The 16,735-nt window shown below is 30.9% G+C and overlaps 1 protein-coding gene across 1 annotated transcript in view; it reads left to right on the top strand.

Moving 5' to 3' along the window:
* SI (sucrase-isomaltase) overlaps positions 1 to 16,735 on the top strand; it is a 102,256-nt gene that overhangs the window by 45,244 nt on the left and 40,277 nt on the right. Inside the window, exons 23-28 of the mRNA XM_005546292.3 lie at positions 2,759 to 2,808; positions 3,514 to 3,684; positions 5,302 to 5,457; positions 12,456 to 12,662; positions 14,905 to 15,059; positions 16,492 to 16,660. Of these exons, the coding sequence (XP_005546349.3) occupies positions 2,759 to 2,808; positions 3,514 to 3,684; positions 5,302 to 5,457; positions 12,456 to 12,662; positions 14,905 to 15,059; positions 16,492 to 16,660 (908 nt within the window). The remainder of the gene's footprint in view (positions 1 to 2,758; positions 2,809 to 3,513; positions 3,685 to 5,301; positions 5,458 to 12,455; positions 12,663 to 14,904; positions 15,060 to 16,491; positions 16,661 to 16,735) is intronic.

Here is a 16,735-nt window from a genome sequence, read left to right as displayed (position 1 = left end):
ATCTATATTTAACTAAAATATCCAGTTTTGTGCTTTTGTTTGTTGTAAGTCTTTGACAAGACTTTTTAATCTATCTTTATCTTTTAGATTAAAATAGTCAATAAATTCTCAGGTATACAAATTGCATTATATTTTCAACTGTTTTGAAGTAAGAGAGTGATTATAACTAAAATTTTGTCACTGTAAACAGAAAATAAAACCAATATTTAAAGATTTAGTTATTTAATGTCAAATTATTTGAGGTAAGAATGTCATTGTATCAATTTTTTACAATTTATTTTCCTTATTATCTTTCATTGTATTTCTTGAGCTCCAACCTTGAGAATTCAGTATACCAAAGGAAATATTTAAAAGTAATTTTATGCTATGGTATTTCTAATTATGCCATAGTAAGTTTGCCTATTTGTATTTAACTATTCACTTACAATTTTCCTTATACATTTTTAGAAACCTTTTAGAAAAATCTCATTTCTTCTAATAGAGGGCTGTTAGGTATGTGTTTTATATATGAGTACAAAAGATTATAATTTATCTTCTATTTTAATTAACTACTTCTTAGGTGTATTAAGGAATATCCTTGTACAAATTTTAAAGAGTTACAGATAAATATAAGAAGGACAACAAGAAAAAAAAAAGACTATCCTAAATGCCTTTAAATGTATATGAAACATGTGAATATTTATGTATTTTTGAAAATGTATGTATTTAAAAATTACCACAGGATTCTGTAATTCTCTCCTAAGACTTATATTCACCCTCAGTTAACATTCATTTAAACAAATTACATTTATTTATGGCCTTATATCAATGCATTAGCAATCAAACTTATTCGAAGGAAAGATCTGTTCTCTGGGTGATTTTCTCAATGCAAGCTGTGAATTACTTATATCATTAACAGCTACTAATCATAAATGTCCTCTGTCTTTCAATTATTATTATTCTTTACCAGTAGTCCTTTCCTTGATAAATGTAGTCTTTTATACCATTTACCTGACTTCCAAATTTGTATCTCCAAATCAGTCTTCTATGTACTTCTCTATTTGTTTGTCTAATAAAAATCTAAAACATAATCTGCCAAGATAGAACTTGGATCTTACCACCATATATCTGTTCCACCTATGGTGTTCCCTTTGTCAGTTGATGGTAACTTCATTGCTCCAGATGCCAACACCTTGGAATGGGCTATTCTCTCTCACAACCTAAGGATTTCATTGGTTCTACTTTGATCTGAATCTTCTCATCAGTTCCACCACTATCACCACCATCTTTCATGTTAATTTAGGACAATAGCTTCCTAATTGCCCTGTAGCTGTTTTCAATCCCTTTTTAAATTTTATTACAATCCAGCAGATAATCATTTAAAAAGGTGATTCCAGTAATTGCATCTCTTCTCAAAGCCCTCTAATGATCCTCCATTTTACTCAATTAGGAGACAGTGTTTTATGGAGACCTAGAGAGCTTATGGTTTGTGCTTTAACATTTGCATATGTGCACACGCACACCCCAAACGCGCACCCACACATCTATTATCCTGTATTGCTTTCTATTTCTCAATTTCAGCACACCAACCTTCTTGCTCTTTCTTAAAATACCCTGGGGTGTAAACACACTAGGGTGAGCCCTTCCGTGAGATTAGATTCCAAACCTATTCTCTGGCTTATGTAGTAAGCCAAAAAACTTCCTGCATGGAAGTTTTATAAAAGTGGATTTCAGCTGAACTTACATTATTTGTAGTTATCAATCAAACAATGTCGTTGAGATGATACCTCCATTGATAGCATGTGTGGTACAATTATAAGATTATTCCTATTACTCAAATTATATAAATATTCCAAATACATACTGTCTACTGATAAAGATGCATATGAATAGCTTACTTTCATACAGGTAAGTAGCTAAGAATATGAATAATATAATTCAGTCAGTTATCTAATATGATACCTATGTAGCTATGTGCATTTAAAAAGTGAAAGAAAACCAGAATTCTGATTAATGTATTTGTAAGCAAACATGGAGACAGTAAAGTGATCTTCAGTTCAGGTTCTGAATATAATTTTATTTCCTAAGACTAAAATTTTAAGAAAATTAATGTTGTGGAAAGTATATTATATGAATCCTAGGATTCCCTTTATATTTTAACACTGTTTATGACAAACTACTTCAGTCCTTATCTTCAGTTTTTCTTTTAAAGAGATATGTTGAATAAAAGTTTTATTATATATGGTACAGAATCATTGTATTCATCCATCTTCCTCATTAAAGTTTATTTCAATTATAGATTAAGGTTTATTTCAGTCTTCAACGTGTCTCCAGATTTATTTTTTCCTTGAATACAAAAATAATAGAAAAAAATAAACATAAAGATGCAAAATATATTATAGTATGCCATGTCTTCCTAAGAAAAATTTACTGTTATGAGGTTTACAAGGGAGAGAATATCATTCAAAACAATACATTTTTAATTATATATTATTTCCTGTAAGTTTGGCTTTCTCTTAATTTCCAGAAATATCTTGGTAGTCTTTGAAAAAGTAAACAAGGCAAATATGCATTCATTACCTCTACTCGCTGTGAAAATAAAAAACCATTATTATATTAGTTAGAGGAAATTAAAACATTTACAGAGAAAATGTTTGAGATGCTTCATTAATAAACAGAATCTAATTTGTTCAAATTTCTTAAGTGTTATATAAGTGTAAAACCAGAGCAGAGAATTTAACATTACATTTTGTACTGATCATGATATATTTCATTTCAGATACCATACAAAATGGCAGCTACATATTATATACATTTTCAGTTTCTAATGTAAGTATTCTCTTTGTACTTATAGCTAAATGTATAATTTGTTCATGCCTAGGTTATTCTTTTATGGTGAATATTTTGGAAAAGGTGTTCACATTTGCCTACAGATTTTAATGGAATGTAATAAAATAAGTTGTTCATTTAAATTGTTATATTTAAATTGTTAAATTATAAACAAATTATCTTAAAATTTTATAAAGTTTGTGATCATGTAATTGATGCAAAGAAACCTTTAGAGTTCTTAACATGTTATGTTTGGTTTTAGGCGACATGCCCTAGGAAAACAATTTCAACATATTTGAAAATATTTTAATGAATTAGTCACAGTAATAATTGGTGTGGATTTTGGTTTATTAAATTTTGAATAGTTAATAGAAGTGATTTTTTTCATAGATGTTGGTTTTTTCATACATTCTCTTTTGGCAAAGTTAAATTATTCTTCATGAATGTTAGGACTAGAATAAGAATGAGTATATATGTGTTGCATATGAGTAATTAAGGTTGTCTCTGAAAGTAAAATTTTCTGGCATATATATATAAATTAAAATAGTTATTAATGAGTATATTTCTATGTGCTACTTGGATGAGGAGAGCTGGAAGGAATAGAGGTGTAGATGATGACCTTTCTTTGCTGTGTCATATCGGTATTGTTATTTCAGGTGTGTATCTGATGACCTAATATATAATATCATATACTATTTTTCCCAGAACACATTAGATATTGTGTGCACACATTCATCATATCAGGAAGGAACTACCTTAGCATTTCAGACTGTAAAAATCCTTGGGTTGACAGACATTGTTACAGAAGTTACAGTGGCAGAAAATAATCAATCAATGAGCGCTCATTCCAATTTCACGTATGATGCTTCTAACCAGGTAATTTCAATCTTTTAAAATATTTTAGCTATCATATAATCTCACATTTAACATTATATAACCATTCGGGCACTTATATTTCTCCTCTCAGTGTGTCTTCCTTCCTTTTCTTCATTGCTTCCTTCCTCCCTTCATTTTTTCTTCACTTTTTCTGAATAATATTCCAATTTACGTCAATCCAATTTGTATTTAGATATCAACATGAAGGGAACTCCTTGCAATTTCTCTCTCCCTATTTTATTTTCTCATGCATACTAGTTATATGGGCCTTGCTAATATTTTCCATAAAATTCTTCTAATCTGAACTCTAACCTACCTATTGCACACAAAAGAAATTCCAAATGTTTTAGCTGCTTTAGACTCTTTAATATATTGGTTCAGTTCATTTCTTTAGTCTTTCTCCTGTTTCTTTTTTAGTGAGGTGTCATTGTCCTCAAAATATATCTTGTACTCTTCTGACTTCAGTTTTGCGTTTACACTTTTCTTCTCCTGTAGAAAGCCTTCCTTGTGTTGTGATTTTTGTTTCTTTTGATAGTTGTAGTATAGAGGGGAAAAGAATAACCAAATTGGATGCAGTGTTATTGGATGCACAGATTCCAGCTCTGCTATCTCTGCTTCTAAACACATTAAATAAATCTCTCATTATTTTAGTTTTCTCATTTGCAAAATGTAATATTTCAATCATAATGTTGCCTTGGGTAGTAGATTGATGTATTAAAAAAGAGACTGTAATATTTAAAAACACGAAAGCAATTATTTTTGTCATTTACCTTTTCTCCATTTATATAATACCAAATTATTAGTAATATTGCCATAAATAATTTCTGAATTGTTTAAGATATAGAACATTGTCTTATAATATTTCTATCTAACTCATAAGACCTCTGGCCCAGGGCTTTTCAATTATTTATTTTCAGAAAATATGTACTGATTAATTATTTTTTATTTAGTAGGTATATTATGATTTATATTTCATAGCACTATAAGAACAAATTGATATAAATTAAGCAATACAAGCTTATTGTGAACTTTATGACTGTAATAGAGATTAAAAGAGGGAATAATAAAAAATAATTATATTGGTTAGGTATACAATATAAAGGTCTGTCTGTGGCTATTTGTATGTCTACTTTTATGTTTATAAATATATATACATAAACACTAGTAGTATACCTTTATAATTCTGCTGTGCATAGATTGATCTTTATATGAACTTTCATTACTCAAAGTAAAGTTTTGCAACTATGTTTGGTAGATATCAAAAAGTAAGTTATGCAGATGAAAATCTGGGTGTGGGATAAATTTGCTCACATTATTCCCAAGGTATATAAGAAATAATCAAACATAATTTTGAAATCCCAATTATAGACACAATTGTATGTGTGTGCACATACATATGTACATATATGTAGATATACATAAATACACACATATATATTGCATATATATAATTCTATTTTTAAAGTATTTTATCAAAACTACTAATGATTTAATTTGAAGAATTGCCGTAATTGCCACATTTCATAAAATGTAAATTTTTTTTTAAATCATCCGATGATCAGATACAGTGTTCAAAAGTTTTGTTTGTTTGTGTGTTTTGTTTGTTTGTCTTCAAAGGTTCTCCTAATTGCAGATCTCAACCTTAACCTTGGAATAAACTTTCGTGTTCAATGGAATCAAATTTTCTCAGAAAATGAAACATTTAATTGTTATCCAGATGCAGATTTGGCAACTGAACAAAAGTGCATACAACGTGGCTGTGTATGGAAAACGGTAATAATAATTTTAATTATTACTCATGATATGGTTTTCACATAAACATTTCAATGAAAATTTTACATGTTATAATTTTAAATCTGCAGCAGATAAACTAAATTCAATTAGATAATCATATGGAATGTGAAGTTAGCGTCTCTGACAGGCAGTTCACTTTTATTTTAATTAATTATCCAAAGACATATCTTAGTAAATGCTAGGCTGAATTGATGCGTAAATTGCTTTCCAGGCACTTCGGATAGTGTAACTTTACTTGATAAAATAATACTGTCTGTTACACTTTACTTGATGTTGACTGTAGCGGATTTGCTCATTCGGATAAGATATGCCAGTAGTGGATACTATTTCAAAATCATTGTCTCAAGTTATTAAGATATATAATGTTGAGTAGAGGGCTAGTTCTTTTCCACTAAGGATGGTAATCTCTGGCCAGTTATTTTGACTTTCATTTTAACAAAATAATGATGGCTGAGGGTGGCAGGTGTTTTTACCAATGTCACAGGAAGGACATTGTAAAACATTCCCTCTTGCTATGCCTGTTTTTCAAATTCTGAACTTTTCATTACATCATTGAGTTTTGTCAACAGCTACATTTATTTAATATAACTAAATAATTAAATGCGTTTGTTATATCACTGGGATGAGTCAAGACATATCTGTCAGCAATTTTCCAGAGACATTTACATTTATATAAAGAGATGCATAGAATCTCTGCCTCCAGAGAAATTATCCCGATTTCTCTGCATTAATTGTTAAAACAGCATAATCTGTATCACTAGTGAAGAATAGGGAAGAATATAAGAAGAGAAAAAGTGAAGAGGAGAAAAGATTTTAAAATCAACAGAAATCAAATGGTGAAGTTCATTTCTCTGAACCTTCTCTTTAAGTTGCCTCTCTTCAGCCAGATTCACATCCATTCCCCTCTACATTCAAAGTATGCTAACTTTATCAAAACAAATATGAAGGACAGGTGGGAACAATTCATCTTACTAAAGCATAAATAGCTTCTAAACATGAACATGTGAAATTTTATCTTTCCCATTAAATACTTTTAATGTGATATATATATATAATGTTATATATAATGCTAATGTTATATATATATAAAACTATATATAACTATATATAAAATATATATATATACACACACACACACACATCACAGTTTTTTTATCTGCTCATTGATTGATGAACATTTGGTTTGGTTCCACATTTTTGCAATTGCAAATTGTGCTGCTATAAACATGCACTTGCAAGTATCTTTTTTGTATAATTACTTCTTTTCCTCTGGGTGGATACTCAGTAGTGGGATTGCTGGAACAAATGGTGGTACTGCTTTTAATTCTTTAAGGAATCTCCACACTCTTTTCCATAGTGGTTGTACTAGTTTACATTCCCACCATCAGTGTAGAAGTGTCCCCTTTTCACTGAATCCATGCCAACATCTATTATTTTTTGATTTTTTGATTATGGCCATTCTTTCAGTAGGAACGTGGTATCACATTGTTGTTTTGATTTGCATTTACCTGATCATTAGTGATACCGATCATTTGTTCATATGTTTGTTGGCCATTTGTTCATATTTTCTTTTGAGAATTGTCTATTCATGCCCTTAGCTCACTTTTTGAAGGGATTGCTTGCTTGATTTTCCTGTGAAATTGTTTGAACTTGTTGTAGATTCTGGATATTCGTTCTTTGTCAGATGTGTAGATGGTGAAGATTTTCTCCCACTCTGTGGGTTGTCTGTTTACTCTGCTGACTGTTCCTTTTGCACTGCAAAAGTTCTTTAGTTTAATTAAGTCTCAGCTGTTTATATTTGTTTTCATTGCATTTGCTTTTGTTTCTTGGTCATCAAATCCTTGCCTGAGCCAATGTCTACAGTGCTATCTTCTAGAATTTGTGTAGTTTCTGGTCTTAGATTTAAGTCCTTAATCCGCCTTGAGTGGATTTTTGTATAAGGTGAGAGTTGAAAATCTAGTTTTATTCTCCTGCATGTGGCTTGCCAATTATTATGGCACCATTTGTTGAATAGGATGTCCTTTCCCCACTTTATGTTTTTGTCTGCTTTGTCAAAGATCAGGTGGCTGTAGATATCAGGGTTTATTTCTGGGTTCTCTATTCTGTTCCATTGGTCTGTGTGATTATTTTTATACAGTACCATGCTATTTTGGTGACTATGGCTTTATAGTATAGTTTGAAATTAGGCAATATGATGCCTCCAGATTTGTTCTTTTTGCTTATTCTCACTTTGACTATGCATGGTCTTTTTTGATTCCATATGAATTTTAGGTTTGTTTTTTCTAGTTCAGTGAAGAATAATGATGGTGTTTTGATGGGAATTGTATTGAATCTGCATATTGTTTCAGCAGTATGGTCATTTTCACAATATTCTTTCTAACCATCAATGAACATGGGATGTGTTTCCATTTGTTTGTGTCATATATGATTTCTTTCAGCAGTGTTTGTAGTTTTCCTTGTAGTGGTCTTTCACTTCCTTGGTTAGGTATACTCCTAAGTATTGTATTTTATTTTATTTTATTTTATTTTATTTTATTTTATTTTATTTTAATTATGCAGCTATTGTAAAACGGGTTGAGTTCTTGATTTGATTCTCAGCTTGGTTCTTTTTAGTTTATAGAAGAGCTATCGATTTCTGCACACTACTTTTGTATCCGAAAATTTTGCTGAACTATTTTATCAGTTCTAGGAGCTTTTTGGAGGAGGCTTTAGGGTTTTCTAGGTAAATGATCATAACATCAGCAAATAGCGACAGTTTGACTTCCCTTTACTGATTTAGATGCCCTTTCTTTCTTTCTCTTGTCTGATTGCTCTTGCTAGGACTTCCAGTACTATGCTGAAAATAAGTGAGAATGGCCATCTCTGTCTTGTTCCAGTTCTTAGAGAGAATGCTTTCAATTTTTCCCCATTCAGTATTATGTTGGCTGTGGGTTTGTCACATGGTTTTTATTACATTGAGGTATGACCCTTGTTTGCTGATTTTACTGAGAGTTTTAATCAAAATGGAATGCTGTAATAGGATCCTGTGATTTTTGTTTTTAATTCTGTTTATGTGGTGTATCACATTCATTGACTTGCATATGTTAAACCATCCCTGTATCCCTAGTATGAAACCCACTTAATCATGTTGGGCTATCTTTTTGATATGTTGTTGAATTTGGTTAGCTAGTATTTTGTTAAGGATTCTTGCATCTATGTTCCTCAGGGATATTGGTCTGTAGTTTACTTTTTTGGTTATGTCTTTTCCTGGTTTTGGTATTAGGGTGATACTGACTTTATAGAACAATTTAAGGGGGTTTCCCCCTTTTTCTGTCTTGTGGAATAATGTCGATAGGATTGGTACCAATTATTCTTTGAATAACTGGTAAAATTCTGCTATGAATACATGTGATCCTGGACATTTTTTTTGTTGGTAATTGTTTACTATCATTTTAGTCTCACTTCTTGTTATTGGTCTGCTCAGGTTATCTAATTCTTCCTGATTTAAGGTTGTGTCTTTCCAGGAATGTATCCATCTCTTCTAGGTTATCTAATTTGTGTGTAAAGGTGTTCATAGTAGACTTGAATGATCTTTTGTATTTCTGTGATGTCAGTTGTAGTATCTCCCATTTCATTTCTAACTGAGCTTATTTGGACTTTCTCTCTCTTTTTCTTGATCAATCTTGCTAATGATTGGTCAATTTTATTTATCTTTTCAAAGAACTAGACTTTTGTTTCAGTTGTTTTTTGTATTTTTTTGTTTGTTTCAATTTCACTTAGTAATGTTTTGATCTTGGTTATTTCCTTTCTTCTTCTGAGTTTTGGTTTGGTTTGTTCTTGTTTCTCTAGTTCCTTGAGGTGTGACCTTAGATTGTCTGTGTGTGCTCTTTTAGACTTTTTGGTGTAGGCATTTAGGGCTATGAACTTTCTTATTAGTACTGTCTTTGCTGTATCCAAGAGCTTTTGATAGGCTGTGTCACTATCGTCATTCAGTTAAAAGACTTTTTAAATTTTCATCTTGATTTTATTTTTAACCCAATGATCATTCAGGAGCAGATTATTTAATTTCCATGTATTTGCATGGTTTTGAAGGTTCCTTTCAGAGTTGTTTCCAGTATTATTTTACTGTGGTCTGAGAGAGTGCTTGATATAATTTCAATTTTCTTAAATTTTTTGAGGCTCACTTTGTGGCCTATCATATGGTCTATCTTGGAGAAAGTTCCATGTGCTGATGAATAGAATGCATCTTCTGTGGTTGTTGGGTAGAATGTTCTGTAAATATCTGTTAAGTCCATTTTTTCCAGGGTATAATTTAAATCCATTGTTACTTTGTTGACTTTCCATCTTGATGATCTTTCTAGTAGTATCAGTGGAGTATTGAAGCCTTCCACTATTACTGTGTTGCTGATTCCCTCAATTCTTAGGTCTATTAGTAATTGTTTTATAAATTTGGGAGCTCCAGCGTTAGGTGCATATATATTTAGGACTGTGATATTTTCCTGTTGGATAAGGCTTTTTATCATTGTATAATGTCCATCTTAGCCTTTTTAACTGCTGTTGCTTTAAAGTTTGTTTTGTCTGATATAAAAAATAGATACTTCTGCTGGCTTTTGGTGTTCATTTACATGGAATGTTTTTGTTCCCATCCCTTTATCTTGAGTTTATGTGAGTCCTTATGTGTTAGGTGAGTCTCTTGGAGGCAGCAGATGGTTGGTGAATAGTTATCCATTCTGTTATTCTGTGTCCTTAAAGTGGAGCATTTAGACCATTTACTTTCAATGTCAGTATTGAGATGTGAAGTACCATTCCATTCATTGTGCTATTTTTTGCCTGTATACCTTGTGTTTTTAAATTATGTTTTGTAGGTCCTGTGAGATTTATGCTTTAAAGAGGTTCTGTTTTGGTGTATTTCTAGGCTTGTTTCAAGATTTAGAGCTCCCTTTAGCACTTACCATAGTACTGATTCTGGTAGTAGTCAATTCTCTCAGCATTTGTTTGTCTGAAAAAAGGTTATATCTTTCCTTCATTTGTGAACCTAAGTGTCCCTGGATAAAAAAGTCTTGGCTGATAATTGTTTTGTTTACGGAGGCTGAAGATAGAGCCCCAATCCCTTCTAGCTTGTAGGGTTTCTGCTGAGAAACATGCTGTTTTCTTTTGTAGGTTACCTGGTGCTTTTGCCTCATAGCTCTTAAGATTTTTTCCTTCATCTTAACTTTACATAACCTGGCAACAATGTGTCTAGGCAACGATATTTTCACAGTGAATATCCCAGGTATTCTTTGAGCTCTCTTTTATTTGGATTTCTAGGTCTCTAGCAAGGCCAGAGAAGTTTTCCTTGATTATTCCTTCAAATATGTTTTCCAAATTTTTAGATTTCCCTTCTTCCTCAGTAACAATAACTATTCTTAGGTTTGGTCATTTAACATAATCCCATACTTCTTGGAGGCTGTGTTCATATTGTCTTATTCTTTTTTCTTTGTCTTTATTGGACTGAGTTAATTCAAAAACCTCATCTTCAAGCTTTGAAGTTCTTTCCTCTGCCTGTATGATTCTACTGATGAGACTTTCATTTCTTTGTTTAAGTCCATGTGGTAGGATGATATCATCAACAAAATAAGCTTGAATAGATGAGAAGTATTCAAAGACTAAACCCTGGGCGATTACAAACTTTAGCCAAGGAGGAAATGACAAAGGAGGCTTAGAAAGAACAGCTCAAGTATTGGGTTGGAAATAACATGCTGGGTCCTGGAAGCCAATTGAACAAAGCATTTAGAATGGAAGAAATGATCAACTATGCCAGTTGTTTGTTAGTAAGATAAGGACTGGAAACTGACATGTGGATTTGGCAACATGGAAGTCTTTGGTAACTTTGGCATGCAAACATTAGATGTAGTACTAGGGATAAAAGCCTGGTTAGAGTGAATTCAAGAGAAAATCAAGGGACACATTAGAGATAGCGAGTATGATGAACACTTCTATGTTTTGCTGTAAATAAAGCAGAAAAAATAGAACAGTAGTCAGAGAAACTACTGAAGTGACATTTACTTCAAAAAAATGAGATGAATAAAATCAGTTTATGCTGTTAAAAATAACATAATGAATGTAATATTTTTGATGCAAGAGAGGGTGGAGATTTGAGGAAGAAATATTTTTATAGGTAAGGAGGCCTGGGATAGGGTACACAGATGAAATTGTTCACTTTAGATAGAAGCCAGACAGTACGCCCTCAAGAAGGTGAGTCAAACAGAGTATCTCAATTTAGTCAGCTTAGGCCCCTTTCTTTTAAAGAGCTTTTAGGAGGACTTATACAATTTCTTTAAAAGGAAATTGGAAATGTAGATAAATATATTTCTCCGCAAAATATAATAATAATCAAGGAAGATAGGGAGAATGGATTGTGGTAAGGAAACTAGCCATCAATGCCACAGTTTATAATTTTCTTAGGTTTTGTCTCTCACTTCTATGTAAACCAATCAACTCTGATTCTTGGCCAGGGTTCCAATTTCAAATCCAGGTCAGGATGTAATTGACCGGTATAGCAGTAAGTTAAGAAAAGAAGGATTGAGAGTTTCATTATAAGTAAAAGGACTCTACCACTTGCCCTTTAGAGGCATGTCATAATGCCATTTTTATACACAATAATCAATAATCAATATGAAGAGTAAGAACAAACATGGAATCAAAATGTATTAGTAATATACTTGCTTTTGCAGATGACACAATTTAATGCTTTTTTTTGAATTAAAAAAGTACGATATTTGATCCTTCTGCTCTACTGTTCTTTCTGTAGAGCGTAAATGCAAATATTTTGTATAAAATTTTAGTACATGGGATCCAAAATTACATATAATATATTTTGTGTTATGACCGTTATTTCATTTTTTTATTAATGAAACTTGTAAACCATACAATGTGTGACTAAACATCAATATAATTTTAAAGAGTCGAATATTACAAGGCTTATAATTTCTGGCAATGAACATGCATTGTGTTTTTAGGATTCTTCTCTATCCAAAGCACCTGAGTGTTACTTTCCCAGACACAATAACTCTTATTCAGTCACGTCAACCAACTATTCATCAATGGGTGTAACAGCTGACCTCCAACTAAATACTGCAAATGCTAGAATAAAGTTACCTTCTGACCCCATCTCAACTCTTCGTGTGGAGGTGAAATATCACAAAAATGATATGTTGCAGTTTAAGGTATGCTTGATATAAACTACCTCAAAGCTAGTTTTGATTTTGGGTAATTTTGGAGATTTTGGATAATTCTGCGATTTGATATTTAATGTAGTATTAAAGGTTATTAACAGTTTTGATAATATTTTGATTCTATAAAAATATTTTTTCCTACACAACTCATAGCTAGGTGCCCAAGAAATGAAACTGATCATTCTTGCTAACTTTGTGATTAATACAATGATGATTTAAAAACTACCTTTAAATTCTTGCAAAATACATAAGTCATTTATTATCAAACTATGCTGATAGTGTCATTAAAATAAACAAAATTGGATGCCTACTCTTTTTACTATTTTTAAGTTGTGGCCTTAATTTTCTGGCCAATGTAATAAGACATACCAAAGCAATAATTTCATTCAACTTTTAGAGATAGCATATTTTTGTAACTTAAGAATCCCAAGGGATTCCATTAAGATAGTATTAGAAATTTTAAATATCAACACAATAACTAGATGTAAAATGTATTTCCAAAGATATTTTCTCGTACATTGTTGCTCACTATTTAGAAGCAGAAATGGCAACAAATCTCATTAGCAAACTCAAATGAAAAAATCAAATAATAAATCATCAAAAATTATAGGACTAAATGGACTATCTATAAGGAGAAAAACTATTAAAAATGTTCATATTAAGTATTTTAAAATTATAAATGAGTCAATTATCTTTTAAATGTTAATTCACTTGAGCTCAATCGCTGCTTTTAAAGTATTTTCATATAAATCTTAGTGAAATATCTTTCGAGACTTCATAAAATAACTTGTAAGTTTGTCTGAAAAAACAAACACCGTGCAATGGTTAAAATTCAGCAAGGGGTAAAGAACAAAAATTCACATAATTAAAACAGTGTGGAACTGGAGATAGAATTGCCTGATTGTTTATTGAAACGAGATGGCACAAAAGCATTGAAGATTGTGTGTGTGTGTGATGGCACAAAAGCATAGAAGATTGTGTGTGTGTGTGTGTGTGTGTGTGTGTGTGTGTGATGGCACAAAAGCATAGAAGATTGTGTGTGTGTGTGTGTGTGTGTGATGGCACAAAAGCATAGAAGATTGTGTGTGTGTGTGTGATGACACAAAAGCATAGAAGATACGTGTGTGTGAAGAAAGGTTTGCAAATTAATAATGAAGAAGTAGGTTATTTAATAATTTATATAGAAAAGTGTCTGTTTTCTATCATATACTAAAATAAAATTTAGAATGAGTTGCATGTGAAAACTAAACATAGCCTAAAACAAATTTAACTGCATATTTATTTTGTATCTGGCTAGCAAAGGCCTTTCAAGCCACAGATAAAAAGGCATAAGTGACATAGGTAAAAATCTACACATTTTCTTACATACAAATAAAACATGTTTTCACATGGAAAAACACTATACACAATTAGAAGACAAAAAATGGGTAAATATCTGATAAATATGTGACTTAGGGAAAGCAATTTCAACTCATGTAATCAAGAAAAAATATCAAAACCTCTCATAAGAAGACATTTAACAGAAGAAACTAAAATATCAAGATAATTACACTCATTAAAAATTCTAGGAACAAAATGCAATTTAAAGTACAGTGGAACATAAATGCTAATAATGTAGAAAAAGATGAAATCTCATAAGAAATGAAATGAATAACAATGAAAAATAAATGCTTTTAATTTAACATAAATTAGCACTAGAGTACACATTTTGGTGAGAATATTAATCAGTAAACAAATTCTGGAAAGCAGTTTGTCAATAGTTATCAAAGACCCTAAAACGGTAAGTATACTCAGTCCCTAGAGGTATTTAAGAAATGTGCTGAAGAAATAAAAACACAAATAAACATAAATTAGCATTAGGGTTTATTGTATAATCATAGGTATGACAAAAAATATTGAAACAACTTCTGTTTTTAACCATGAAATAATTTTGGTATACCCATACTGTAGAATATTTAGCTCTAAAATTTCTGTTTTGATCTTATTGTATAGAAAACAAATCACAAAACAATTTTTAAAGGTTCAAAAATGCAGTACTCAGTTTGGTCCCATTATAAATGTGTATATGAAATTCTATATTGATATGGTTATATGGACCATGAATGTAGAGTTAGAAATTATATGGAGAAAAATTCTAAATATTCTTATTTGAGCCATTATTTAAATTATTTCATGACATGTACATGCTATGTCAGCAATCAGAGTAAACTTTTTTACTACTTATCTGCAATAGATTTACGATCCCCAAAATAAGAGATATGAAGTTCCAGTACCATTAAACATTCCAAACGCCCCAATAAGTACTTATGAAAACAGACTTTATGATGTTGAAATCAAGGAAAATCCTTTTGGCATCCAGATTCGACGCAGAAGCAGTGGAAGAGTTATGTAAGTGATTCCATGATTTGATATAAAGGATATTTTAATTTCAGCTTAGGATGGGAAAAGTAAAATGATTAACAACCTTCACTGTCCTAGAGTAGCATCACACAAAAAAATTTAAGTTGTGTTAAATAACTTTGCCCATTTTAATATTTCTAGCTAAACATAGTCCATGGGACTATTTTAAAGGATTGACCCACAATTTTATCTACAGTTTAGAGGTGTTCAATTTCACTATTAGTATCAGATTCATTCTTCTAATCAAGTTGAGAACCAAAACCAAAACCTCTTTTAAAAAGCATGATGAGTGTTGGCAAAAATAAGTATTTGGAAACAAATGAAGTAAATATTTATTAAAACTGTTGAAATAGTTTATTGGTGCTTGAATCTGATAGAATTAATAATTTATCTGCCATGTATTAGTGAAAATAAGTTACAACACATAAGTCTAGATATATTTTTATATTACAATGAATAAATTTAATTTTAAAATTATGGTCTTTATTCAAAATATCTAGAAACTATAATATATTGAAATATACTTTTATGTAATTTAAGTTTGCCATGCCATTCCTTAGATGATGTTATCAGGATGTTTTCTGGTATTGTCAGGATATGTACAAATAATGACTAAAACTATATCTGGATCATTAATTTTGTTGTTATGACAATATTTTTGTTCAAAAACATGTGAAGTTAAGTCATTTTATAAAAATATCTTGGTACAAGGGCATTATTCATTGTCATTTGGCAAGCATTATTCTCAATTAGTTTTCCAAAATAATAAATATAAAAAGTTAAAATATGCCCAGATTACTTGTAATACTTACGTTTCCTCTCCTTGCCAATGTTACTTTCCATCCTCCTTTATGTTCTTGCAAATGAGTTGAATAATATGTTTCTTGAAACACATTACTTCATACACAACTATTTTTATGAACATAAAATAAAGGAAGAAAAACACAATTGGGAGTAGTAATTGGCAAGAGTTCAACATTTAAATATCCATTAAACTTAAAATTCATTATAATATTGATTTATTTTTATTCTACATGTAGAAAAAAGTGTATTGTGATTAACTCAAGGGAGCAAGAAAATTGAGAACTTTTAATTTCTAGGTCACACATTACTGAGTCATTGATGATTTCATATTAATTTTATTTTTAAAAGGAATACTTGTCTAAAGAAGGACATGTACAATCATATTATTTATGATTCCCCTATAAGTGTACGAAACATATTTTACATATTCCTTAACTTAGCTAAAAGAAAAAATGTATTAGAATAGTTATCTATTTCCATTTGGTACCTGGGTATAATTAGGAATATAGAAAAAATATTGATTTTTTGATAATTTAAGAAAGAATTACCATTATCATTTGTGATACTATTTTGCATATATTTTGACAGACATAGCTTTATTTTCTTTTGTTTTCAGTTGGGATTCTTCGTTGCCTGGATTTGCTTTTAATGATCAGTTCATTCAAATATCGACTCGCCTGCCATCAGAATACATATATGGTTTTGGGGAAGTGGAACATACAGCATTTAAGCGAGATCTGAACTGGCATACTTGGGGAATGTTCACAAGAGACCAACCCCCTGGTGTAGGTACCAACATGTGACCACTCCATGAGGCAACTAAGACCATGAGTAGAATCCAAGCGACTTCTTTACAGGCC

This window comes from Macaca fascicularis, chromosome 2, assembly GCF_037993035.2.
Source record: "Macaca fascicularis isolate 582-1 chromosome 2, T2T-MFA8v1.1".
Taxonomy (NCBI): Eukaryota; Metazoa; Chordata; class Mammalia; order Primates; family Cercopithecidae; genus Macaca; species Macaca fascicularis.
The sequence above is the reverse complement of the archived record's forward strand: the minus strand, read 5'-3'. Positions and strand labels throughout refer to the sequence as shown.